Source organism: Amblyomma maculatum, chromosome 1, assembly GCF_055883805.1.
Source record: "Amblyomma maculatum isolate TAMU_Amacu chromosome 1, ASM5588380v1, whole genome shotgun sequence".
Taxonomy (NCBI): Eukaryota; Metazoa; Arthropoda; class Arachnida; order Ixodida; family Ixodidae; genus Amblyomma; species Amblyomma maculatum.
In genome coordinates this window covers 19,718,093-19,743,644 of record NC_139344.1, presented here as the reverse complement: position 1 = coordinate 19,743,644, position 25,552 = coordinate 19,718,093, and the positions used below count along the sequence as shown (strand labels likewise).

The window sequence follows — 25,552 nt, the reverse complement described above, 5'->3', positions numbered from 1 at the left end:
GCAAAACTTGAAGAGGGTGACTGATGCGATGGGATCTGCGCGGCGGGGGTGCGCAGATGTAGGGTTCTTGTCTGAGAGGCGAATAAAAAAACTTGTGAAATAAGACGAGACTGGCAGTGCGACGGCGAGCAGAAAGATTAGATAGACCTGATTGCAATTTTAGAGATGATATGCTAACGTCGTATGAATACGAGGAATGAATGAATCTGGTGGCCCTGTTCTGCACAGCTTCGAGGGCGTTTGTTAGATATGCTTGGTGAGGGTTCCAGATGGCCGATGCGAATTCCAGTTTAGTTCTGATGAGTGAAATGTATGCTTGTAGTCTTACATGTTGAGGGACATCCCGCAGGTGACGTTTCAAGAAGCCAAGTGTTTTATTAGCTGATGATATCAGGTTAGTCACATGCAGACGCCAGGATAAATCGTTAGAAATGGTGATACCTAAGTATTTGTACGATTGGACGAGGTCGACAGAGGAGTTAGAAATTGTGTACTGGAAAACAAAAGGATTTCGGCGGCGGTGAAAAGACATATACTTACATTTGTTAGGGTTGAGTGTCATCAGCCGCTGCAAACACCAGTTTTGCACATGGTTTAGGTCAGCCTGTAGGGATTCTTGGTCAGAAGGGTTAGTGACTGAACGATAAATAACGCAGTCATCAGCAAACAGACGGATTTGACAAGATACATGCTGGGGTAGGTCGTTAATGTAAATAAGGAATAACAAAGGACCGAGAACGGAACCCTGCGGGACGCCGGAGGTTACTGGAAGCGGGTGGGAGGGCTGATTATTAATGAAGACACTGAGAACGATGCGTGAGGAATTCTTTAATCCGTGCGATGATGTTTGGATCTAGGTTCAGCTGAGAGAGTTTGAGAAGCAAGCGTTGATGAGGTGCTTTATCGAAAGCCTTAGCGAAGTCTAGGAATATGGCATCAGTTTGTAGGTTAGTGTCAAGGTTGGCGTGAATGCCATGAAGAAAAATGGCTAGCTGAGTTTCGCAGGAAAATCCTTTCCGAAATCCATGCTGGGACGGATGGAAGAAGTGATTGGAATCTAGGAATTGTATGATTTGGCTGTAAATGACATGTTTCATTAATTTGCAGGGTACACTTGTTAATGAAATAGGGCGATAATTAAGAGGTGAATCAGTAGTACCTGCATCCCCGTGCATGTCAGCACATTGCTGCCAGAACCTCGGCACTTAATGGGCTAGCTTGCATGAGTGGATGGAGGAGCAGGTGGGTCAAGCCATCAGCAAAATCTTGCCACATTCTGCCTCTCGGGAGGATTCAGATGATCAAAAGTCACACGCCCACCTTTCTATCATTCCTACTATCATTGTGCTGGCAAGGTAATGTTTCTGGTCATGTGCGATTGCACAGGGACTTCTAAAATGTGTGATTATTCATGGAATAGCAGAAAACTAGGGGCCTTAAACATAGCACGGTGCATTAATGGCTTCAATTACCATTCGTGCCACTAAAATCCTCCAAGATTCTAATCATCATCCTTCAGCCTTGGAGAAGTTTCCTTCATGCATTTGTTTACATAGTTTCTGTTAACTAGCCTTCGAATGAACAGGCAGTACGCAATGCTTGTGACAGCTAAGAAAACTGTCATTACATGGCCGGTCGCAAGTGTGGAAGCAGAGAGACAACTCCGTGTGTAGTCTGTGGTTGGATTGTGTTTCGCCACGGTGGACCTTGGTTTGCAGGAAGGAGAAGCAGCCTTGCGGGCTGCTTTGGATGGTCGGCCACGCAGCCGAGGTCAGGTGCTGTCCTGCCTGGAAGCGAACTCAGCACCGGCTCCCCAGCCTCGCTCCTCTACTCTACCCCGGTCAGTGTGCAACACTCTTTGGTGCAGTGCGTCAGCTGGGCATTGGAAGTCGTTTGAAGTGACAATGTCTGTTCAAAGTCACGCAGCCAGCAGGCCTGTCGTGCGTGCCTTGTCAAAAATGGAGCTTGGCAGCTTCGTGTTACACATTTCATGCTGATCTCTCTTTCTCCTTATACTTGTCCATTGCACAGGGGAAGTGTAAGCCTCTCTTGGCCTAGAGCAAAGCTGGGCTGAGCTACTACAATAAACTGCACTGTGAGATGGTAGTGTTGTATATTATATGAAAATGCGGACTTACACACTGAGCATTTGCTGTTATGGGACTCTAGTGTAATTAAGGTTTGATTACTGTAGTTCGTTAGCCACATTTTTTTTATGTCTACACATATGCGTTGTGACTTTATATTGGTGTTCGTGCTTGCATCACCTCCTGTCAAATTTGCAGCCTATTTTAGCTATCTTGGTGCGACTGGCGTCATGACTAATTTTTCTTTTTTTGCTTGCCCCACCTTGGGGGGGCATGGCTGGCTTGGTTGTGCCACCTAATGTGTTTGGCCGTTTGAGGATTTTGTGGCAGTTCCTGCACAACTAGCCAAAACCAAAAGCCCCATGTCTTTGAAATTTATACTAAACAAAAGCAGGAATGGTGCCCCACCGTGGTGGCTGATTACTAGTTTGAGTGCTCAACTGTTGAACCCATGGATGTGAATACGGTCCCAGCACGATGACCACTTTTCGATGGAGGCGAAAAGCAAGGCACCCGTGTACTGTGCGATGTCGGTACACGCTAAGGAACCCCAGGTGATCGAAATTTTCAGAGCCCTCCACTACGGCATCCCTCACAGCTTCAGCTGTTTTGGGATGTTAAATCCTCTAAACCAAGCCAAATGAAATTGGGGACCCTTAGCACCTGTTTGTAAAGTTTTCCGTCACTATCTTTCATTTTCTTTTTCATTTTGTTTTTCTTGTCTGGTGATAAGATTTATCTGTGAAAAGTTTCAATTCTGTAGTCACTGTTAAACCTACCCGGCCATCAGCACCGCCATAATGAAATGGCACAAATGCTATTAATCGGCAGCTCTTCTCTTTTTATGTTATTGATGTATTTTTGTGTTTTATTGTAGATAAGTAGTCATAGTTGTCGGGCATACCTGTTGCCATACTTATGCAGGAGCGCCCTGGCCCCAAGTGTCAATATGCTGAGAGAAGTACCTAGAGCCCTTCCTGATTTGCTTACCACCATGCCTTCTGGTCAGGTAGGTCATTGTACCTAATACAGTCGAACCCGGATATATCGAACTCGAAGGGGATCGCGAAATAGTTCGATATAACGATAATTCGATATACAGAAATCAGCTTGTGACGGCACTTTCGATGCGAAAAAATACCGTATTTGTCGCGTAATCAACTCACTCGCATAATGAACCCACCCTCAACATTTGCACCGAGAATTTGAAAAAAAAAAAAAAATGCGTTAAGGCCAACTCGCTCACATGCAAGCGATTGAGCGATCTCAGCGACGAGCGGCAGCGACAGAGCAAAAATTTTCCATCTTGTTGGAACTGTGCGAGCACACCGCAGCAGCTCAAAACAAGGTTTCTGTGTCGCCGCGGCAGAAATCGCCAGCGTTTTCGCTTGCATGTCGATGGCGCGCGTCACTCCATTTCGGGTCTCATCCACAGCTCATTTCTTGGCAGCGTGCTAAGATGCTGCGCAGCGATAACGTCGGGGCGCGTTTACCTTTCGATAGCTCCTGCAGTGGCGGGGAGCGAACTTGGCAGAGTGCCCGTGATGGCTTGATTGCACAAGCCTGGTTCGATTTATCACGCCGCGCTTGGGGCGGGCGTCATGATCGCAGCAGCTGACCGCGTGCTTTCGTCGATTCATACATGCAAGAATAAACGACTCCCGCAAAAAAAAAATAAAAAAAAAATAAAACCCTGTCGCTTCTTAATGTCCGAACAGCACAATGATAAGAAATGATAACTCGCAAAAAAAAAAAAAACCAAAAAAAAAAACCCCCAGAGAGCTGCCGCATTTTAACGTCCGCAGGCGCCATAGTCACGTCAGCCGCCGCGCGCAGAGGGTTCGGAAAACACGCTGGAGAAAGTGTTCGACGCCTGTCTGAAAACGGGCTGAGCTGGCTTGGCGCATGCATAGCGCGTGGTGAAGGAGGGGAGAGAGCTCAGCAAAAGGATGGGCACAACCACGCACATGGCTTGCAAACGTCATGTGTTGGCGCGAGGTAAACGATAATTGCAGATGCGCGCGCCTTTGGGGAATGTGCGCGGCGCTGCCCAGACCAGCCGTCGCCGAACTGTCCCTCTCATTCCTTCCGCGCGTGGCTTGAAAACGTCACGCGGCAAACCGCCAAGGGTGATACGATCGTCTTTGGGGAAGGCGCACTTTCCAGTGCTTGGTGCGTAGTTCGATATATCGAACGACCGGTGAAGTTAAGTTCGATATATGACGCGGCTTTCCTATACTTTAACATGGGATTTTCAAGGGGATATTCCGTGAGTTCGATATAACCAAAATTCAATATATCCGGATTCGATATAACCGGGTTCGACTGTAACACTATCTTTTTCCTCCGCTGTGTTGCCTGCACGTTTGCGTTTAGTCATAATTTAGTTGTTGTAGAAAGGGAAAAGCTTTGCGGCTGAAGAGGCTACAAAGATAAAACGTGCTTGCATAGCACTCTGCCAGGGCTAAATTTGTGTTTTGGATCTTTAGTCATGCTTCTAACGCATGTTCTTTGTTTATCTGTTCGAGTGTAAAAAATTGACGGACTACTGGACTGTTCGAGCTGAAACACCGGCCGCAAAGTAGCTTATGATGGTCCACGTTCTTCGATCAGTAGTTTAGCATTCGAACGTGCCTACATTTTTTGGAATCTGCAAAAAAAACTGCTGTCTGCCATGGAAGCACCTTTCGTCGAAGTGAGCAGAGCAGCTGAACAGGCTGCACCATTTGGTGAGCAGCAAGGTAACCAGTGTTCCAGTAAAAGTAGAGACGGGCTTTGCGGGTTCACCTCGTTTCTCTACCGCAGCCTGTGAGCCAGGCTGTTCTAAAGCTGTCTCGATTAAAAGAGGTATCGGCTTCTGCTACTTGTATCTGGAGACTTTTGTCCTTTATACAGTAGAAACCCTACACAGTAAACTTGGATATAGTAGTAAATTGAAACTGGCCCACTTTTGCACTCCATGGTGGCTATATGTGTAGTACATATATGCTTAGACATACAAAAGAGGATAATAGCCACCGACGCCAAGGAAAACTTAGGAAATCTTTTTGTGTTGGTGAATATGGAGTAATAATGTAATCATGAATATAATTGATGAGAAAGTAGAAGAAAAAACTACCACATGCAGCCGGTGGGCATGTTGTTATACAATGAGGGCTCGTTAATTCGAATTTTTCTTAAATTTGGACCATACTACATATACATACTGGGTGTCCGAGCTAACTTTAGCCAAAGGTCGACAAATAAAACATTCGAGATAATTTTTCTAATTTACTAAATATTCCTTTTAGGCAGTAAATGGGATTTGCAAGCTGAAGAGCAATTTCGTAAACCCCCACTCTATTTATACTCCGTTTCGTACATCAGGTGCAACGCTGCGAAAGCTACACAAGTAGTCCGCAAGAAAGAAAAGGATGCATATCACTCCGCGATCATTTTGTGGCCGAGCGGTTTCTGCGGAAACGGGTTCTATTCCGAGCATACACGTTGGCAATAACTAGCTTCACGTGCCTGTACATCTTCACAATGCGGATCTTATAGAAAAAATGCACTCCGAAGAAGCAGTCGAGGTGACTGTGTTGAGCAGTGCGGAGGGCACAGCTGGCAGGGTTGCAGGGCAGCGAAAATGCGACACGAAAGAAAACGACGAACAAAACATACAGTTGAATCCCGCTATAACGAAATTCACGGTGCACGAAAAAAAATTCGTTCTCGCGGAACTTCGTTATCGCAAAAATTTGACGTGAAACGCAGAAAGAATTGCCCAAGCAGCAGCAAAGGCGTTTAATGCCAAAAATCTGTAAGCTTGGTTTGCTTACGCTTCACGGCGAGCAACGCCGTCACGCGATTTTCGCACTCGGTCAGCAAACCCATTGCAACATCGTCGTCTCGGACAGCAACGAAATTCCTGATGACATCAAAAGCGTCCATCACCTGTACGGCGGTTGCCGCAGCCGGCGCTTCCTGTACGTCGTCGTCTTCTTCATCGGAAGAGTCCTTATCATTCCGGGCGGCTTTTATGATCTGCTCATCACTCACATCTTCGTGAACAACAACACAAGCGTCAGCGCCGATGTATTCGTCGAGCTCGAGATTAGGCGGCACGGTTCCTATTTCTCCCAGCGTTTTCCAGGCGGCCGCGATCCCCGGAGCCGGTGACGCCTCTTCGTCGTCGTCTGTAACGCCTGGTGTTAGGCCAGCAGAGTGTACGGGTCGACCTTCGGCAAATCCGGCGTGCCTGAAACAGTTCACAATTACTGAGCGCCCCAGTGTGCTCCAGGCAGCAGACATAATCTGCAGTGCCACGTACAAGTCCACCTTCGTGTCTCGGCCGGTTTCAGTGTTAAAAAGCAGCCGCTGAATTAACCTCCCACGGTAAGCGCGCTTCAGGCTAAGAATCACGCCCTGATCGAGAGGCTGTAAGACAGACGTGTAATTGGGAGGGAAAAACCTCAGCTCCGTGTTAGTGAGCTTGACTTCGTCGGAGTGATGCGCTGAACAATTGTCCAAAAGCAAGCAAACTTTACGGCCCTGCCGCTTCATGTCGCGGTCGAATGCCATCATTCACTCGGTGAAAATAGCGCGGGTCATCCATGACTTGTTGTTCGCCTTGTACTGCACAGGTAGGCTACGAGTTCCCTTAAAACAGCGCGGCTTGGCACTTTTGCCTATGACTAACGGCGGACGCTTGTCCGAGCCATCCATGTTTGTGCAAAGCAGCACTGTGATTCGTTTTTTGCTGTGTTTGCCGCCGTGACAGCGCTGCCCCTTGAAGTCTAGCGTCCTAGCCGGCAACATCTCGTAGAATAGCCCGGTCTCGTCGGCGTTGTAAATGTCTGCAGGCGCGAAGTTGCTTAAAATTCCGGCCATGTTACTCGCCTTCCAAGCAGCTGCTCCGTCCACGTCTGCTGACATTGACTCGCCGCACAACACTTTTCCAACGATGTTATGGCGGGCTTTGAAACGGTTTAGCCAGCCAATGCTGGCTTTAAAATCATCAATGCCAAGTAGGCATGCATAGTTCAAGGCTTTCTGCTGGACGATGCTTCCGGACAGGGGGACGTTGCTGGCTCGTGCTTCCACAAACCACGCATGCACTGCTTTGTCCAACTCTTCATGGAGGGGCCGCATCACCTTTTTGTGCTTCGAGGATGTGCCTGAAGCAAGTGCCATTCTCACGCTGTCCTTATTGCCTAGAATCGTTGACAGCGAACTTGCAGGAATTCCGAAGTCTTCAGCAATTGCCGCTTTCTTCCTTCCGCTTTCTGCTTGGGCGATTATTTGAGCTTTTTGCTCAAGGGAAAGAGTTTTGCGTTTTTTCACTTGCGTTGCCATCGTGTCCTGCGGATGAAAACTCGTCGTTGTCGAAGAGAAAGGCAGCGAGTGAACAACGCGACCACGACACAAAGCCAAAATGGCGGAACTGCAATCACGTGATTTCATGCTTAATGTGGCTTTGGATTTGACTTGGACTTCTCGCCAATAAAACTAGTTTCGGTTTCGATTTTGAACGCGAAAATTTCGTTGAAGCGGAAACGCTCTGCAAAAATGGTTCGTTGTGCAGAGAAATTTAGGCCATTAATTCTTATAGGATACTCGCGGGGAATAAAAAATTATTCGTTGTCGCGGAAATTTCGTTGTGGCGGTATTCGTTGTGGCGAGATTCAACTGTATAAATTCAGCGAATCCGATCCTTTTTCCCTAAAAAAGGTGCTTTTTATGAAGTTGATGGCAAATGTAAGATGTATCAGGCCTGCAGACAAAGCAACTATTATTTCCTCTCGTCAAGAGCAGGCACTATTTTTCATCGCGGATGCAGGGAGCGCAAACAAGAGCTCTAGCTTTGGCAGTGTTGCACTTGATGTATGAAACTGAGTATAGTTGCGATGAACAAAGCCTCGCGTCTTTTTTTTTTTTTGAGCTCTAAAGAAAGCCTGCGAAATGCAAAAACTATCACGTGTCTGGCGCACCATGATTGTGTAGCTCCAAATTGTGATTTGAGTAAACGAAATTAGCTGTGGCCGTGAAACTTCTGTAAATTTCAGTAGGCACGCTGCGCTCGCTGCAGCTTGCACCGTCACATGCGCCGACTGGCTGACACGGGCAAAGAAACAATCGCAGAAATATCGGCCTGCCACTGCAACGGGGTAGTGGAGCCATGGCTCCAGCTGATTTCGTTCATTCAAAGCACGATTGAGAGCAGCTCAATTGTGGCGCACAAATGCGCCAGTTATGTGATTTTTTTTTCTTTTGTATTTTGCGGGATTTCTTTCAAGATTTGAAAAAAGATACACGTTAGGCTTTCCTAATTGGAAATAAATGGAATGGGGGTTTCTGAAGGTGCTTTCAAACTTTGCAATCTTCTCAAGTCTGTATTTAGTAATTTAGCAAAATTATCTTAATGTAGCAGCTTTCATTGTTGTGGGGTCTGACTGTGATAAGGATCAGCAAGTATAGGTTGCAGGGAGACATATATTTGGGAAAGGAGCAAAGGTCATTGATATCTTGTCATTGATATAGCTGAAAGGGCTATACTGTAAGACTGAAAAGGTGCACCACTCTGTCCCAGTATTTCATGTCTCCGACAGACTTGTGACTTCATGAACCGATACTAACTCAGCTATTTCGTGTAATGCAGGGACCTACAGCAGTGGGCCGTGTGCTACCTCCACAGCCAGGCGGGTGCCCTCCACTCGCATTCAGCAACCCGGTGTACCGCTGGGGGGGCCTTCAGGAGCCCCAGCCAGAGTCTCTCACTGGTAAGTGGGGAGCCAATGTTAACAGCCAAGGCTTCAAAGCTGCTTGAGTCATTCCGTAGAAACAGACATAGTCAAGTCAGTGGCAGTTACGGTGTGTAAAGGCTGTTTCACGCTTGGAGGGAAACTGGGAGCGCACTCTATTGGATGTGAGGACACACAGTGGCGCCACCTCTTGGAAACGCCGGCGTGACGAACTAAGTGGGATAACGTGCGTTGAACTGCTGTAGGATACTTTTCGAGGCAGTTTAGTGGCGCATTAGTATTTAATTTATTTATTTAGAATTTATTTTTCATTTATTTAGAATTATCAGACTCATTCATTCGGCAAGAAAGCACTTCATGAAATCAGTGAGATGTTGAAGTTGCGAGTTTTAACTACTGCGATGACGACGCACACCGGCTGCACAGCATTGCTGTTGCTGCTATGAAAAAAAAACTGAAGCTGCCACACAACCAGTCGGAGGTAAGTGGTCATTGAATCCAGGTATTAATATTCCTCTGCAAGAGCAGCGGAGCTGTCAGGTGCTTGACAGATGCTAAGCGCCTTCGAATGTCGCCGGCGGAAGCGGCACTGGTCACCTGCTCCCTTGAACGTAGTAGAGCATACAAATTGGATGGTGGGGAAGACTTGGATTGATTTTTATAGCAAGTGTGAAGAAGGGCATTCCACGCAGCGAATTATTGTGCATTGACTACCATAATTCTCTTCGTAAGGGGGATATTCGTTTTTCCGTGCAAAGCAGTTTTGTTGACGCATACCTCAGCACATCACAGCATGTAATGCTCTATATCTCGTTTATTTTCATACTCTGTTATTTTAAATTACTACATCGCTGCAGATGCTGCCTGAGACAACTCATCATGCATGCCGGCCACTGCCCGTGATGGCAGAATCTTCTAGTTCACTTCAGTGAAACTTCCGTGTCGACGCCTCCAGTCATAAAAATGAGGCCTTTTGGCATATGCACGATGCTTCCTTGCTCTGTGAGTGTGCTGCTTCGTGAAGAAGAAGCCAGTGATCTTTCCATCCAGCCAGCAATAGATCTTCGTTAGCTGCACAATTGATATGCGCGAATTAGGATGCGTGCCGTTCCTTCTGCCGCTCACCTAATAAGTTGAACCCCTCTATAACGAAAGCCCTCGAGAACGAAATTCTCGCGACAACGAAAAATTCTGGCGCCCCCGGCGAACTCCCATAGGGTTCAATGCATTTGTCCCCTCTCAACAGCGAAGGGTCTTTAAAAAGCAGTCCCGCATTAACGAAAGTTTGAGGTAGTGATCTGCAACATTTTTTCGGCACATCAGCCAGTCGGGAACATAGAATGGGCGAAACTGCAGCAGCACACTCATCCGACAAGTCGAGCCCGTTCATTTCACTTGCCAACAAGCACCGGCGCAGCCATTTTTGTTTACTTTCGGTTGGTTCGGTAATGATGATGATAGCAAAGCATTTTTTTTTTTTTGCCCGCTGAAAGCGGCTTTTTGCTAGCCTGTCTGTTGGCCACTACGCATGTATGTGACGTTTCACGCCACGTGACGACACCGCCGGCCAACCGGGGAAGAGCAAGGAACCTCCTTTTTTTTTTCTTTTCGCTAGTGCGCCGACCACGCGACCACACTATCTCGCCGATCTCGCCATCCGCCTTGTGCCGCTCGCGACTTGCCTGTGTACAGTGTTTTTTGTTGTTTTTTTTTTACTGTCGGAAACATGCCGCCTCCTGTAAAGAAGCGCAAGTTTTTGACGCTGCAGGAAAAGGCTGCAATTATCGCCGAAGCTGAAAAAGGCAGGAAGAAGACTGATATTGCGGAGGAGTTCGGTATCCCGTGCAGCTCGCTTTCTACGATTCTGAAATCAAGGAATGGCATCATGGCGGCACTCCAGAACGGCGCGCGCGGTCAGAACAAGACTTTGGCAGCGCCGGTCTACGAAGATGTGGACAAAGCCGTATTTCAGTGGTTCCTGGACAAGAGAGCGAACAAGGTGCCTTTGTCCGGAAGCCTCCTGCAGCAAAAGGCGATTGACTACGCGTGCATTCTGGGGCACGACAACTTTAAGGCGAGTGCCGGATGGCTAAGTCGATTTAAAGCGCGGCACTGCATCGTCGCCAAAGTGTTGTCGGGGGAGTGTGCGAGCGTAGACGCTGAAGCAGCATCTTCCTGGATGGAGAAAAGTTACGAAGGCATAATGGACGAGTACGAGCCCTCCGAAATTTATAATGCGGACGAAACGGGCTTCTTCTATGAAATGTTGCCTTCAAAAACGCTAGACCTGAAAGGAAAAAAATGCCATGGCGGCAAGCTGAGCAAAAAGCGGGTCACCATTCTTTTATGCTCAAACATGGATGGATCTGACAAGCGTCCCCTCCTCGTGATCGGCCGGAGCAAGACTCCACGGTGTTTTAAACGTAACCGAAAGCTTCCGGTCCAGTACACTGCAAACCAAAAAGCGTGGATGACGCGCGCAATATTCACAAGCTGGCTGGAAGCCTTTGATACGGACATGCGAAAACGGCAGATCTGTCTGCCTTTTTTTGGACAACTGCAGTGCGCACCACATTGAAGACGTTGCCCTGACGAGCATCCGCTTGATTTTTTTCCCCGCGAACTGCACATCCGTTATCCAGCCTCTTGATCAGGGGGTTATCAAAAGTGTGAAGTCTGCGTACCGAAGAAGGCTCATACAGCGGATGTTGCTAAACATCGAAATGAAGCGACCGACGGAAATTGACCTCTTCATGGCTCTGGAGATGCTTGCCGGTGCGTGGATTGCTACTTCGGCCACGCTTGTCCAGAACTGCTTCAGGCACGCCGGTTTCGCAGCTGGTCAGCACGCCTTGGCAGAACCGGAAGCTGCAAGCGGTGACGATCTGCAGCCACTAACCGAAGCATGGAATGCGCTTCGCAGTGTAGATACAATGGTGCCAGAGGCTGTTGAACTGGAGGACTTTTTGTGTGCGGACGCCGACTTGATCGTGCACGAGGAATTCAGCGACGACGCTATTATCGACAGTGTGCGCAAAGGAAATGAGGCGAGTGATGACGAAGATAGCGAAAACCAAGCACAAGGTAAGCAAGTAAGCTCGCGTGATGTGCTTGATGCATTCGATGTGATCCGGACTTTTCTCGGCGACCACGACGACGACAACGAAGCTCTGCATAGCTTATCAAGCTGCGAAGCCAGAGTCGTCAAGCTCCTGCACAGCAATGTCAAGCAGAGCAAAATAAGCGACTTTTTTAATTAAATCTTGGTTCTGGAAGGTAATGGGTGTGCTTATTTGTCCATTTTCGCGACAGCGAAATTCTCGCGACAACGAAAAGGTTTTCCTTCCCCGGCGGTTTCGTTATTGCGAGGTTCGACTGTAGATCTCTCCTGGCCTAGGTCACGAATGACGTATCGGAGGAGGGGCAAAAGGGGCGGCCGCCACGTGGCTTAGCCTGTGGGCAAAACATTCCACTGCTGGTGGCATGGTGCGCAGGATTTGGTCTCGTCTGGTGACAACCTGCTGTGCTTTTCGCAACGCCGTCAACCTCCCGCGTGGTGCGATGGGATATTCGATCGCAGATGACCAACTGCATGTTTCTTCCGTTCTATACGTGGTCCAAATGTGTTATTCAGCTCTGCAAAGAGCGAAGCGACAAACGTCGCGCGCCGGCAGGCCTCGATATTGTTCTTGAGAGTAAGCACATTTTTCTGGTACACAAGTGCGTTCGCATAATTCTGGGAAAAAAAAAACAAGCATTTATTCGTTTGCTTTATTGCCCTTCCGAACGAATCGTGCTGAATGCTGACCAATCATGCTCTAAAAGGCCCAGGCGGCATGCGATCAGTTGCAGCACTTTTAGAGATTCTTGCTCGGCATTGAATTTATTCCAGTTCAGTAGGCCATGTGGAAGGAACTAGCTCTCTCACCAAATGGCTCCCAAGGTCATGCCAGCGGCATGATTGCAGAACAGCATACCTGCCAGGTCTCCCGAATTATCCGGGATCTTGATGCTTTTGCACGATTGTACAACCAAAACAGAAATCTCCTGGAAATGCTCCCACGTTTGGCCAAATCCTTTTTCTAGTCTGTCACATAGGTCCAAGGCTATCTGCCGCTTGACATTGATTGACATCGTGATCAGTGAAAGGTCTAAAAAGCATAGTCGGCCAAGCGCAGTAGTTAAAACTGCCAGAACTACTTTCACTTTGCTATTTGAGACTGTAGCGCCGCCACTGCTTGGGGAGGTTCAGGCGTGGCGCTAAGGTCGGGTTTTGTCTAAAGTTCCAATGGATGTTTCTACACTAACATCGGTTTTTGTTTAGGCAACTTTCGTGTTTACTTGCGTTCTTTGTTACCTTCGGCAGCTCACTTGCATGGTCTAGTGCAGTTTCCAAGAGGTGTGCGTTGTGTGTTGTTTAGTGCCGCATTAACGTAGTCTTCGGCCATGTGCGCTAAGCAAGGAGCGCAAGAAATACTTCAGGTCTTCCTAAGGCAGTATACTGCTGAGTTTGGATTTATTGTGCCTTCTCAGAAAGGCGAGCATCATGCGTTTTGCACAGTTTCCAATTGTGACATCAGCGTCTCGCACGGCAGCAGAACATACTTGGCTACGCACATTTTGTCGAAGAATCACTCAAGCAACCTTGAGTGCCAAGACAAGCAACAGCGTCTCCAAGATTTCATCGGTGCACAAGACGACAGCGATGTCATCCGTGCGGAGTGCTTGTTTACAGATTTCTTGTTGGAGCATAACATCCCGCGGAGCGCCTCTGAGCACGTGGGACCTCTGTTGCGCAAAATGTTCCCAAAGTGTGACGTTGCGAAGCGCTACGCATGTTCTATAACCAAGACGACAGCTAGTGTCGGTGAAATGGCGCGTCACGCACAAGAGAGCACGGTGAGTGCCCTGAAAAAGAGTGTTTTCAGTTGCCGTGGATGGCAGTAACGACAGCCAAGCGCAGCTGTACCCGATCGTGGTTACATATTTTGTTGAAGAATTGGGCGGGGTCGATAGCAAACTTCTTGCGCTGAACACCCTAGAGGGCCAGTCAACTGGGCGCAATATCGCCAGATTGCTGATAGATACTCTGAATTCCTTGGACATACCATTGTCTAACTGCATAGCTTTTGGCTCTGACAACGCCAATGTCATGCTGGTAAAGAGGAATGGCGTAGTGGCAGCGCTGACTGAAGCCCATGACAACGTTATTATAATTGGCTGTTCGTGCCATTTAATCAACATTGCAGCAGAAAAAGCGGCGTGTTGTCTCTCAGCGAAGGATTGTAGATATTTTTTTTTATTTGGAAAAAAGTGCAAAAAAAAAAAGCTGCCCTTAAGCATTTCTAAGAAATGCATAACGTTGAGTACCGAAAAATTCTGAAGCACGCGCAAACTCGATGGCTGTCGCTTGGGAAATGCCTGGAAAGGTTAATGAATCAATGGGGACCTCTGTTGAGTTTTCCTTCATGAGGGGAAAAAAGAAGCCCAAGTGCGCAATTTCTGTCATACAGTCGAACCCAGATATATCGAACTCTAAGGGAATCGCGAAATAGTTCGATATATTGATAATTCGATATACAGAAATCGGCTTGAGACGCCACTTGCGATCGTGAAAAATGACATGGTATTTGTCGCGTAGTCAACCCACTCGCATAATGAATCTACTCCCCGTTTTTGCCCCCGAGAATTTGAAGAAAAAAAAAAAAAAAGCGTACGGTGGCATGTTCCTTCGTTTTGACCGTCGCATCCACAGCTCATTTATTGGCAGTGCGTCAAGATGCTGCGCAGAGATAACGCCACGACTTGTTTATCTTTTAACTACACTTTTCATAGATCCTGCGGTGGCAGGGAGCGAACTTGACAGAGTGCCCGCGTGATGTCCTGATTGCACAAGCCTGGTTCGATTTGTTGTGCCGTGCTTGGGGTGGGGCGGACGTAGTCCACTGCTACAAAATCATTGGCAAGCGTGATAGTTGCAAATGCCGTTTGGAGCGAACAATGCTAAAAGCCGGTGGCATGACCGCAGCGGACAGCGTGCTTTCGTTGATTCATAGATGCAAGAACAAACGACTCTCGCAAAAAAAAGAAGATAACTGCCACTTTTGAATGTCCGCAGCCGCCATAGCTTAAGCTGCGCCGCGCCGCATGTTCAGCTCGACAAGAGCAACTCTCGCAAAATAAAAAAAAAATGCCGCTTCTTAACCTCCGCAGCCGCCATAGCATACATTCAGCCCGACGTCAAGAATAAACGACTCTCGCAAAAAAAAAAAAAAAAAATTCTGCCGTTTTTTAGCGGCCGTCGTAGCTTACGTGCATTCAGCACGACACAAGATGCTCATCGCACGCCAGCCGAGCCGCCGCACGCAGAGCATTCACAACACACACTGAAGAAGCGTCTGCCACGGGCTGAGCTGGCTTGTCCGCGCATGTGTAGTGCGTGCTGCTGCGAACGAGACCGAGAAAGAGGAAGGGGAGAGATAAAGCTCAGCAGAAGAGTGGGCACACCCTTGCGCTTCGCTCTATCGCGTTTTTCCCCTTTCCCGAACACCATGGCTGCATTGGTTCCCTCTCGTTCCTTCACCTTTGACTTGCAAACGTCACGTGCTAGCGTGGCAGCAATCACCGCAGATGCCCGCGCCTTTGGGGGAAGGGCGCGGCGCTGCCCTAGACCAGCCGTCGCCGAACTGTGCCCTCTCATTCCTTCGTCGCATGGCTTGAAAACGTCTCGCGGCAAACGGCCGAGGGTGATGCGATCGTCTTTGGGGGAGGCACACCGTCCATTGCGTGGTGCCGAGTTCGATATATCGAACGACTGGTGAAATTGAGTTCGATATACGACGCAGCTTTCCTATACTTTTACATGGGATTTTCAAGGGGATATTCGGCAAGTTCGATATAACCAAAATTCTAAATATCCGGGTTCGACTGTACTACCAAATTCCAAAGACTTCAGTGACGTCGGCGCAAAGTACAGAACTGGAACACATGCCATGCAAATTGAAGAGAGAAAGAAGGCAGCAGGTGCTGCACCAGTGGCAGTGAAAATTGTTCAGTATTGTTCAGAGGCAGTTCAGTATTGTAAAAAAAAATTGCACCCAGTTCAGATCATCCATGTCCAACACAACCCTCGGTCACATTTTTTAGGCTAAATGTCGCAGGGGCAAACACTTACTCTCGGCAGTACTCAAAGGAATTTCTGAAAAGGGCAGCATCTGCCACATCGAAGATTCCCGAACAGTGAGTAGTGATGTGGCACGTCAGTGGTTTTCAAACAAAAACCACCCATCTTTTTCAAGGTAAAAATTGGCAATAGGTACGTGTACTAAGGAGTGCCGCATATTGTGCCGGATCCGAATATGGCTATCGCAAGATTTGAAGCAAAAAGTGCACAGCGGCGGGCGGCTTCCTGCCGCTCCTTGCAGCAGGGAGACCCGGCTGAAAGGGGCTCTTTTGCCCACCAAGCCGGGTTTCCTTTCGCGCATCCCCATCGTTACGTGCCTCCCTGATGTCACATTGTTTGCAAACAGGGAGAGGTCTATTGTATAGCACCAACTCGAAGGACGAAATGTTCTTTGCTAAAATGTGTGCTGAACACATGAGAACGACCACTCGCTTGTTTGCCCATTCAAGTATTGAATAAGGAAGATTTCATGAGCTTATTTTTCGGTATAGGAATTGGAGCTTGCGCCTGGTTTCGTTGTGTACATCCGGGTACAGAGCAATAACAGACCGTGGCAACAGCTTAAATAAACTTCAGCAACGATGCAAATCAAAAAGTGCAATGCTGGCACTCGTTATCAAGCAAAACTATAGAAATAAATGCGACTATTAGCTTTTAAAACGCATAAATTCAATAGAGTGTCTGCTCCAGCAGCAGTTAGAGGAGTCAGTTGATCACGCTTGCTCCCCCTAGACCGACACTAGCTCCGTTCACTCCAGTTTTGGTGCTCACACCCGATATTAGCATCGCTGACCACTGGCTGTCTGTTCTCAGCGTGAGCTCGTCTTTTTTCTTACCCTGTGTTGGCCTTCCAAGCCTACCAGCAAAGAAATATCAGGGAGCTTCTTTTGTTGAGTTGGTCACCCCTACAATCTCTGCTGTGTATGTAGAGGAATGATTCCCTTAAAGTGAGCAGCTATGGGCTGTCGTCCAGCAAGGCAACTGTTGCGTACGTGCTTCCACTGCACGTGTGCGGTGCGCAGTTCTGATTGGCAGCACCAAATCTCAGAATTCTGTGGGGGAAATAGGCAAGCGAAGTGAATTTTCGCCTGATCCTTTATTTTGCATTGCGGAGTTGGAATGACATTCTTTTGCGTGCTCCTGTTGGAATACAGTCGAACCCGGATATATCAAACTCGAAGGGGATTGAAAAATACAGTAAAATCTCTGTGATACGAACTCGTTTGATACGAATTTCGGGATGATACGAATTCGCAAAATTCCCCGGCCAGAGTGCATTATGTACAATGTGCAAAATTTCGGATGGTCCGAGCACTCTCCCGCGCCACTACGGATAATACGAATATGCGAATTGCGACCGCAACCTTGAGCACTACGCACTGCCTGCATATCGTTGATTCCACGAACGCCAGCCGCGCTGTATGTACACATCAAGAGCAGTTTGCGGTGACGCGTGGTTCCTACCCCGCCGACGTCGCGATTTTCTGTCGGGCTCATGCTGCGAAAAACTTTCAGCGGTGCGCGAGCCACGAACCACGTACGTGACAACCGCCGTAGCTGGCGGCGGCGTACGCAGTGGGTGCGCATGGACCAGACATCGCTGGCTCCGCGATCGCAATCCGCGAGCAGTTTGCGGCGCTGTGCGGCCCACATGTCGCCATCTCCGCGCCACGAGAAGTACGTGGAGGCGGGCGGACCACACATCGCCGGCATCGTGATCGCTTTCTGCGCCGCAAAAGGTTTGCAGTGGCACGCGGCCATGAGTAGTAGTCGGTGGCGCATGCGGCAGCGGGCGCGCGCGGGTCGCACATTGTAGACTTCGCGACCGCTAGTCGCGCTGTACGCATCGTGGGTCTGCGGTGCCGCGCAGTTGGCACGTCGCCATTGCTTGTCGTGCTGTACGCGCCATGAGAAGTTTGAGGAGGCACGCGGCCCCGTGCGTCTCCCACGTCGCAATTGCCTGTCGCGCTGCGTGTGCCGCGAGTGGCGAGCTGGGTCTGTGTGACCGTAATTAACTTTCTCGGACGTAAATAGATCTGCATAACTGCCTTTCCCATGCTTCTGCATACTTAATTTCGTTCATTTTGATGATACGAGTGTTCGGATGATACGAATTTTTTCGCGACCCCATGAGATTCGTATCAGTGAGGTTCTACTGTAATTCGATATATTGATAATTCACTATACAAAAATTGGCTTGAGGCGCCACTTGTGATCGTGAAAAATGATACTGTAACTCGCATGAAGAACACCCACTCCCCACTTTTGCCCCCGAGAATTTGAAAAAAAAAAAAAAAACGTTCGCTGGCGCGTTCCTCTATTTCGACCCTTGCATCCACAGCTCATTTATTGGCAGTGCGCCAAGATGCTGCGCAGCGATAACGTCATGGCGTGTTTGTTTTTTACTATACTTTTCATAGATCCTGCAGTGGCAGGGAGCGAACTTGGCAGAATGTCTGTGATGGCTTGATTGGATTGCACAAGCTTGGTTCAATTTATCGCACCGCGCTTGGGGCGGGCGTAGTCCACTGCCACAAAATCATTGGAAAGCGTGATAGCTGCGAATGCCGTTTTAAGTGAACAACGCTAAAAGCCAGTGTCAGGATCGCAGCTGACCACATGCTTTCGTTGATACATAAATGCAAGAATGAACGACTGTCGCAAAAAAAAAATATCTGTGCGCGTCGTGCGCCTGCAAGGGGCGCTTCTCCTAATAGTGCCACACGGTCGCTTTTCACGCGCAGAGCCAAGTCTCCTGCACAGCCTTGGCCACCTGCTGCCAGTCAGTGTTGATGCTGTAAAACCGCTGGACAACGTTAACGTGGAGTCAAATTGAAAGTGGTCTTCGGTCTGGCATGATAGTTATGATGCCATGGCTGCCATGCGACACGACTGCCATGCGAGGAAGCCAAGATTCAGTACATCGGTTGTTGTGTGGTGAAGCTAGCCTTGATGACCGAAGGCTTGTGGCAGCTCTCGCTTAGCCTGCTTCGCTTCTGAAGGAGAAGTTATTGTTGCATTTATAGTGTACCAGTAACTGCATTCTGATTGATGCTGATGATAGCATGCATGCAATAAATTGCCGCGCAGTCCTCGTTCCAAGAGCCAATGGCCGTTGCCCGGTTTTGCCAAATAAATTTGCCATAAAGCAATTGGTTCTTATTAGCTTTTCTAGGGTCATGAAATGATTTGAAATTTCTCATAATTCAAGCATTTTTTTTCTTACTCCTCTGAAGTTCGAATTAATGAGCTTTTACTGAACTCGTAGATCTGCCCGGGAAATATAAAGCCTGTAAAGTTTGTAAACTTTTTTCATTCTCTGCATACTTTTTCACAGAGCCATGTGACACCCTTGCAGGAGGAGAGAGTGGCAGCAGTGGACACAGCAGTGCAGCAGAAAGTGAAGCCAGCGGTACCTCGAGTCCATCCTCACCTCACCTCTGGGAAGATAATTTTTTGGGGTACGACACGTCCTCGCTAATATATTAAGGCCACAGCAGAACTATGCATCAAGTACTACTGTATAAACCGGAATATTGGTCAAGATGTTTTCTCAAATAAAGCGAGCTAAAGTCTCCCCTCGTCTTCTATAGCGGTCTTTAGCAGAATTGAGGTACAGTATGGCAACAGGTGACGGGCCTGCTCGTGAACGAACAGCCAAAACCTATCGACATCTTGCAGTTGCTGGCATTTTTGTTTTTTTTCCTTCCCAAGCGCATTTATCTTCACATGCGCCCTTTCATTCGACCTAATGAGAGTTGCCTCTTTAGCAGTGAATAATGGCATAGGGAGACAGTTTGCAGTGGCTTTCCAGAAAAAGTGGTGTTCACCGAAGTGAACGGCAACATGGCCGCTTTATCAGCGACAGGTTAGTGGCTTGGCGTTCGGTGCCGCGGACAAGACCAGGGGTTCGCATGCAGCCTTTCAAGGAATGCTGTGTAAGCAACAAGCTTGATGGAATTGGATGACACACCCTGGGAGGTGGCGAGCAGCAGAGAGTTGTCTTCCAACGACACTGCTGACAGTTTGCAGTGAGATCGTAGCTCTGGTGATGCAGGGACACAGCCGATGTAAATGTATGCTCTTCTCCACTTTGTTTTTCCTTGTTTTAATTTTCTTTTTCTTTTTTTTTCTTTTTTTTCTTTTTAACTTCTAGGTAAGGGGGTCGACCTATATTCCCACTCGACCTATAATACGGTTTATACAGTACTACTGTATGTGTTCATTGGCATAGTCCAAAACTAAACATCAATCCAAATTCCTTGGGAGTGTTGTGTTTTCTTTAAATATGTGAAATTTATGTTTTAAGCTGGAACCATGCACAAGAATATGGATGCTTACATATAAGAAGCCTGCTTTTGACAGCTCTTTGCTTTCTTATTCTCTCGTACTAGTGTACGAGGGGAGATCAAAATATTTTGGTACTCGAGTATGTGGGGGGGGGGGACCAAACTAATCTCTCTTCTTGTTTGTGTCATCTTTCGAGCCAAGCACAATCTTGTTATAAGTTTTAGCCTTCCGGTTCCCTCTCGCTCTGCACCAATCACTTATGGTGTCCTTTTGTGATTTCAGCTTGAGTACTGGAGCTTGATCAATTTTTTCAAAAGAAGGAATCTATAAGGTAGTGAATGCCCTTCATGTGCTGCATTAATAACAATCTGGTTCAAAGAGCCTAAAGGCAGCCTTGTGGGTATGCAACCATTGTCAGAATGACTCGGCACGAACCAATTCATATTATTTAATCTTAGCCGAGAGTCTCATCACGTCTCATCACTCATCAAGTGTCGCCAAATTGAAGTGTCTGAAGTTGCCACAGAATTTTAACATTTTGTACGACAGCGGTTTGAGAATAGTGCATTAAATTTTTGTTATCCTGAAGGTCTTGTCTCGGTAGGCATCAGAATGCCGAATCGACACCATCACATTTATTCGTCAAGGGAGCTTTTTCAGTTTTCATGGGCATTGGCTGGCGGGACAGGGCCCCTAGTTTTAATTATCGAAATTTCTGAATTGACGGGGCATTAATGAGATTTTACTGAAGTGCTGTTTCAATTTAGCAATGCTTGCTTAGAACAAACAAAAGTGTGAATATGACATGAAGCAGTGCATTCTGTTTCAGGGCCACTGGCGAATTGGCTGGAAGGAATCGAGAAAGCGATGAGAGGCTTGCTTGCTGTAGCCTCCGTGAAGTAAGTATTGGCGCAGCTGGCTCTTAATCTTAGATGTGACCTTCTCTACTCTTTTATGGGCATGAGTATGCGAATATTTGGGATGGCATCATTTTGTATTGCATTAACCTAGTGCGACGTCAATCAGTAGCAAAGCATATCTGTGACGTCCTTTAATGTATTCTAAATATTTAAAGTGCGAATGCTTGAGAGCTTCTGTATGAACAGTTCGAGGAACTAAATTCGTCGTATGGTTAGGGTAATGCAGCAGGGGACAGCAGAAAGTCAAAAATTTAGGAGACACTTTGGCTCACTAAAATGCTTCAAGGTGGAAGCTGTAATTAGAGATGGGTGCAGTACTACATTAAGACGTAATTACTGGCTACCCAAAGTACCAATTCTGTAAGCATAAAGTTTCACTAATTGCCCATAACCAATTGCCTAATTAGCATAAGCACTCTAATTAGCTAATTAGTTTATTGCACTTCAGTCAGTTGCCAGTAGAAGCCATACAAACCTTAGTTCTTGTTCAGCAAGTGAAAATTTGTGCTAATTGCCTAAGTAGCACTACTACGCTAATTAGTGTAATTGACTGTCATTTCACTCAATTGTAAGTACACCCTTCCTTGACTATGTCCAGAGCTAGGAAACTATTTGTTAATTAACCTAGTTAGGCTAACTGGTTATTAACTAATTAACTAAACTCAGTCCCATTTACTTTGAGCATCATTATACCACCCTTTTAATTTGTTGCATTTTTACTAGCCAAAGTACAATTGGCCCCGTTTGAAGTTTGTGCACTTTGAAGTCACGACTATTTCGACCAATTGAAAAGCGTGACATTTCTGTCGACAATTCCTGCTTGCAACGATAAAGCATTAAAGCCTTAATAAAATTCAGCACGCACACACTTAGGATGGCCTACTATGTGTATGAATGTGAAAGCTCGCTCGCTTGATAAGCTGCTACGACGCCTGCTTCCTCTTGTTTTGCGCGCCACCACGTGACTGGTAGTGCTGTGCCCTCTCCACTCCTCTTCCTCTGATGATTCCCGTGGCGCTAAGTCTCATGGTGTGGGGGTGACATTTTTCTAGCCACATTTTCTGCATGGACGCTGCTGGCTTTTGATGTAACGGGACTAATGAGGCCTTCGCCTTAACATTTCAAAGCCGTTAGAACATCATACATTGCACCCTGTTACCAAATAAGGCACAGAACTTTGCTTAGCTGTTGTGCATTTGAGTCTCTCTCATTGTGTGCAGATATATTATGAGCTAGGATCTAGAGACGTGTGAATATCGTGTTGTGGAGTTTCAGAGCAGGTATAAGTGATGAAAATTGATTTTGAATCAAATGGGATGTTTTCAGAGGGTTTGAATTTAACAAGGCACAAAAGCATGGCCATGAAATGAGTCTGATTAATACAGTCGACTCCCGATAATTCGAAGCCGCTTAATTGGAATTTTCGGTTAATTAGAAGAGATGTGGTGGTCCCGACTGTTTTATATGTAATTCTATGGAAATATCACTCAATAATTCGAAGTTGAAAAGCTTAGAGTATCGTTTAATTAGAAGTTATTTTTCAATCGAGAATCACGACGACCGCCATTTTGATATTATCATGGTTGTCAGCACCGCCGCTTTGAAACGAACAAGATACACCGATGCCATCGTAAGCGCCCGCAGCGCCGCTAAACTCGAAGTGGTGAGATTAGGCTTAGCGCGTGCTGACAAGTCGCGTCGCGACAGCGTCACTAGGCTCATTTCTTAGCTGCGACCAGTCTCTCTCTCGTTCGTTCCGCGGTTGGTTCCACGCCAAGGAGGATCTCGTCGAGTGCAATTTGGACTGTTGTTTTGACTTCGCACGCAGCGGTTCTACCAGTCATGACGACTCGTGGAAATTATCGCACGCTTGACTTGGCGACGAAAGTCGAGATTTTGAGAGAAGTTGAAAAGGGAGGCACCGCCAAGCAAGACATCGCTCGGAAGTATGGCATTAAGCCTAACACCCTTTCCAACTTTATCAAGAACAAACGTTCAATCCTGGATGCGTTTGAGCACGACACATTCAAGATGTCGCGGAAACGAATGCGCACAGGCGCCCATCCAGAGCTTGAAAAGGCCCTGCTGGTATGGATTAGGGAAGCGCGAAATAACAAACCTCCTCTCAGCGGTGAGATCGTCGCAGCGAAAGCCCAATCACTCGCAACAATGTTGGGGATTGAAGAGTTTGCCTCGTCTGATGGATGGCTCACACGATTTAAGGATCGCCACGACCTGGTGTTTAAGAGCGTCTGCGGTGAGAGGGCGTCTGTAAACGCGGAAACATGCTCGACCTGGAAAGAGGAGAAGCTCCCCGAGTACTTGGCCGAGTACGAACCGGAGAACATATTTAATGCAGACGAGACTGCTCTCTTTTACCGGCTTCTGCCCGAGAAGACATTGACCTTTAAAGCCGACGACTGTGCCGGGGGCAAACGGAGCAAGGAGAGGGTGTCTGTGCTTCTCGCGGCCAATATGACTGGCACAGAAAAATGTCGCCTGCTTGTGGTGGGGAAGGCTGCCAAACCAAGGTGCTTCAAAGGTGTGAAGACACTTCCTGTCGACTACGCGTCGAATAGAAAGGCCTGGATGACCTCAGAGTTATTCAAAGATTGGCTGATGAAGCTGGATCGAAAATTTGCGTCGTCCAACCGGAAAGTGCTCTTTCTTGTGGACCAGTGTAGTGCGCACATGAATGTGCCGACCTTGAGCGCTATACGCCTTGCTTTCTTGCCTGCGAATACAACGTCTGTCCTGCAGCCCATGGACCAGGGCATAATAAAAAATGTGAAGGTCCTCTACAGGAAGCACCTGCTTGAGCGCATGATTTTGTGCATGGACAACTCCTCACAGTACGAGGTGAGTTTGCTTAGCACCATTCACATGCTAGCTCGAGCGTGGGATCGCGTCAGAAAAGAGACGGTTGCGAACTGCTTCAGGGTTTGCGGCTTTGTGGCAGCTGCTTCGGAAGATGCCTCTCCTTGTACTGCATCGGGGGAAGAACAAACAGGCAAGCTCGACGGCGCCGATTTTGGTGCTGCTCTGGGTGACGTTCCCTTCGAAGACTTCGTCGCTGCGGACAGTGAAGTCGAAACGTGCGGAGCCCTTACGGACGGCGAAATTCTGCAGATTGTGCGGCCCAGCGAATCTCTTGATGAGAGTGACGTGGACGACGACATCGAAGATGAGCCGCAACCAAGGGCTGCCGATGCAGCGGCGGGCCTCGGTGTTGTGGAGCGCTTTTTCGCTGCAGAAAGTAACTCGGCGGAAGCTTTTAAGCATATCTATAGTCTGCAAAACATGCTCTCTGCTGCACGATTCACTAAGCAGAAGCAGCGAAAGGTTACGGACTATTTCTCGTGAGCTGACGCGATTTCACTGCAAATAAAGAGAATTTTTTTGGTGCCTCCTGCTTAATTGGAAGTTTGTTTAATTGGAAGTTTTTTGGGGTCCCCGTGAACTTCGTATTAACGGGAGTCGACTGTACTGTCTTTACTCAGCTGTGAAACGGCCACGAATGTAGCACAAGGGCTCACCTAGCAGGAATGAAACAAAAAGAAAAAGCATGTAAGTATAATGCGAGAAGTGTGGCTGAAGCATATCGAAGTTTGGTAGAAGTATTATGAACAGAAGTATTTCGAGAAAGCAGTAAGGGCACTTTTTTTTGCGTGCAATAGCATTGTCATTCTTTCCGTGTACCTGGAGTGGATCGCTGCTGTTACTGTGCGACATTGGCGGCACAGGAGACATGGAAGGTGTCTGGTGAACTTTATTCGAACCAAAACAAGGGCCTTTACATTACACGTCTCCCCAGCACGGTGCGTCAAATTCACGCTTGGTGCACCATCTCCAATGAATGCTTGTCACTGCTCTGCCATAGCTTCGATGTGTGGTGCCCCTTGCTGGTTGCTTCGTCTAAATATTTGTGGTTCGGAACTTCTATTGTGGTTGGCTAATGCAACATTCTGACCCTTTTCGTTTGTTTCTTTTTCTGTTTCCCTAAAGTTGGGGGCCGACCTGCACGATGCATCAACCAATATGCAAGTAAATACGGCATAGTGTGCCTTTGTCTCTGCTTAAATTTGATTGTAATTCGAGGGTGACTTCTCACTTCTATTCCTTTTTCTAAAAGTCTCATTACATTAAGTAAATTGCGCGCAAGTATCTCACTTGTTATCATTATTTATTACACCTTTTGCTGGAATGCAAGAAAAACTGAACATGATCTAGCTGTATTAAAGGCTTTATTTAGTCTAATAAGGAACATTTCTTTAACTGAAAACAGCTTTATAAACTAGGAAAGAACAAAAAATGAAATATGAGTATCCCTGT

The 25,552-nt window shown here is 47.4% G+C and overlaps 1 protein-coding gene across 8 annotated transcripts in view; it reads left to right on the top strand.

The window, feature by feature from the left end:
- raskol (Ras GTPase-activating protein raskol) overlaps positions 1-25,552 on the top strand; it is a 119,371-nt gene that overhangs the window by 67,193 nt on the left and 26,626 nt on the right. For 4 of the 8 annotated variants that reach the window (XM_084587842.1, XM_084587846.1, XM_084587849.1 and 1 more), the window contains 6 exons: positions 1,719-1,840; positions 3,012-3,096; positions 8,725-8,845; positions 19,348-19,471; positions 21,130-21,199; positions 25,226-25,264. In XM_084587842.1, coding sequence (XP_084443968.1) covers positions 1,719-1,840; positions 3,012-3,096; positions 8,725-8,845; positions 19,348-19,471; positions 21,130-21,199; positions 25,226-25,264 — 561 coding nt within the window. The remainder of the gene's footprint in view (positions 1-1,718; positions 1,841-3,011; positions 3,097-8,724; positions 8,846-19,347; positions 19,472-21,129; positions 21,200-25,225; positions 25,265-25,552) is intronic. The other 4 variants (XM_084587847.1, XM_084587848.1, XM_084587844.1 and 1 more) reach the window with 3 other exon arrangements.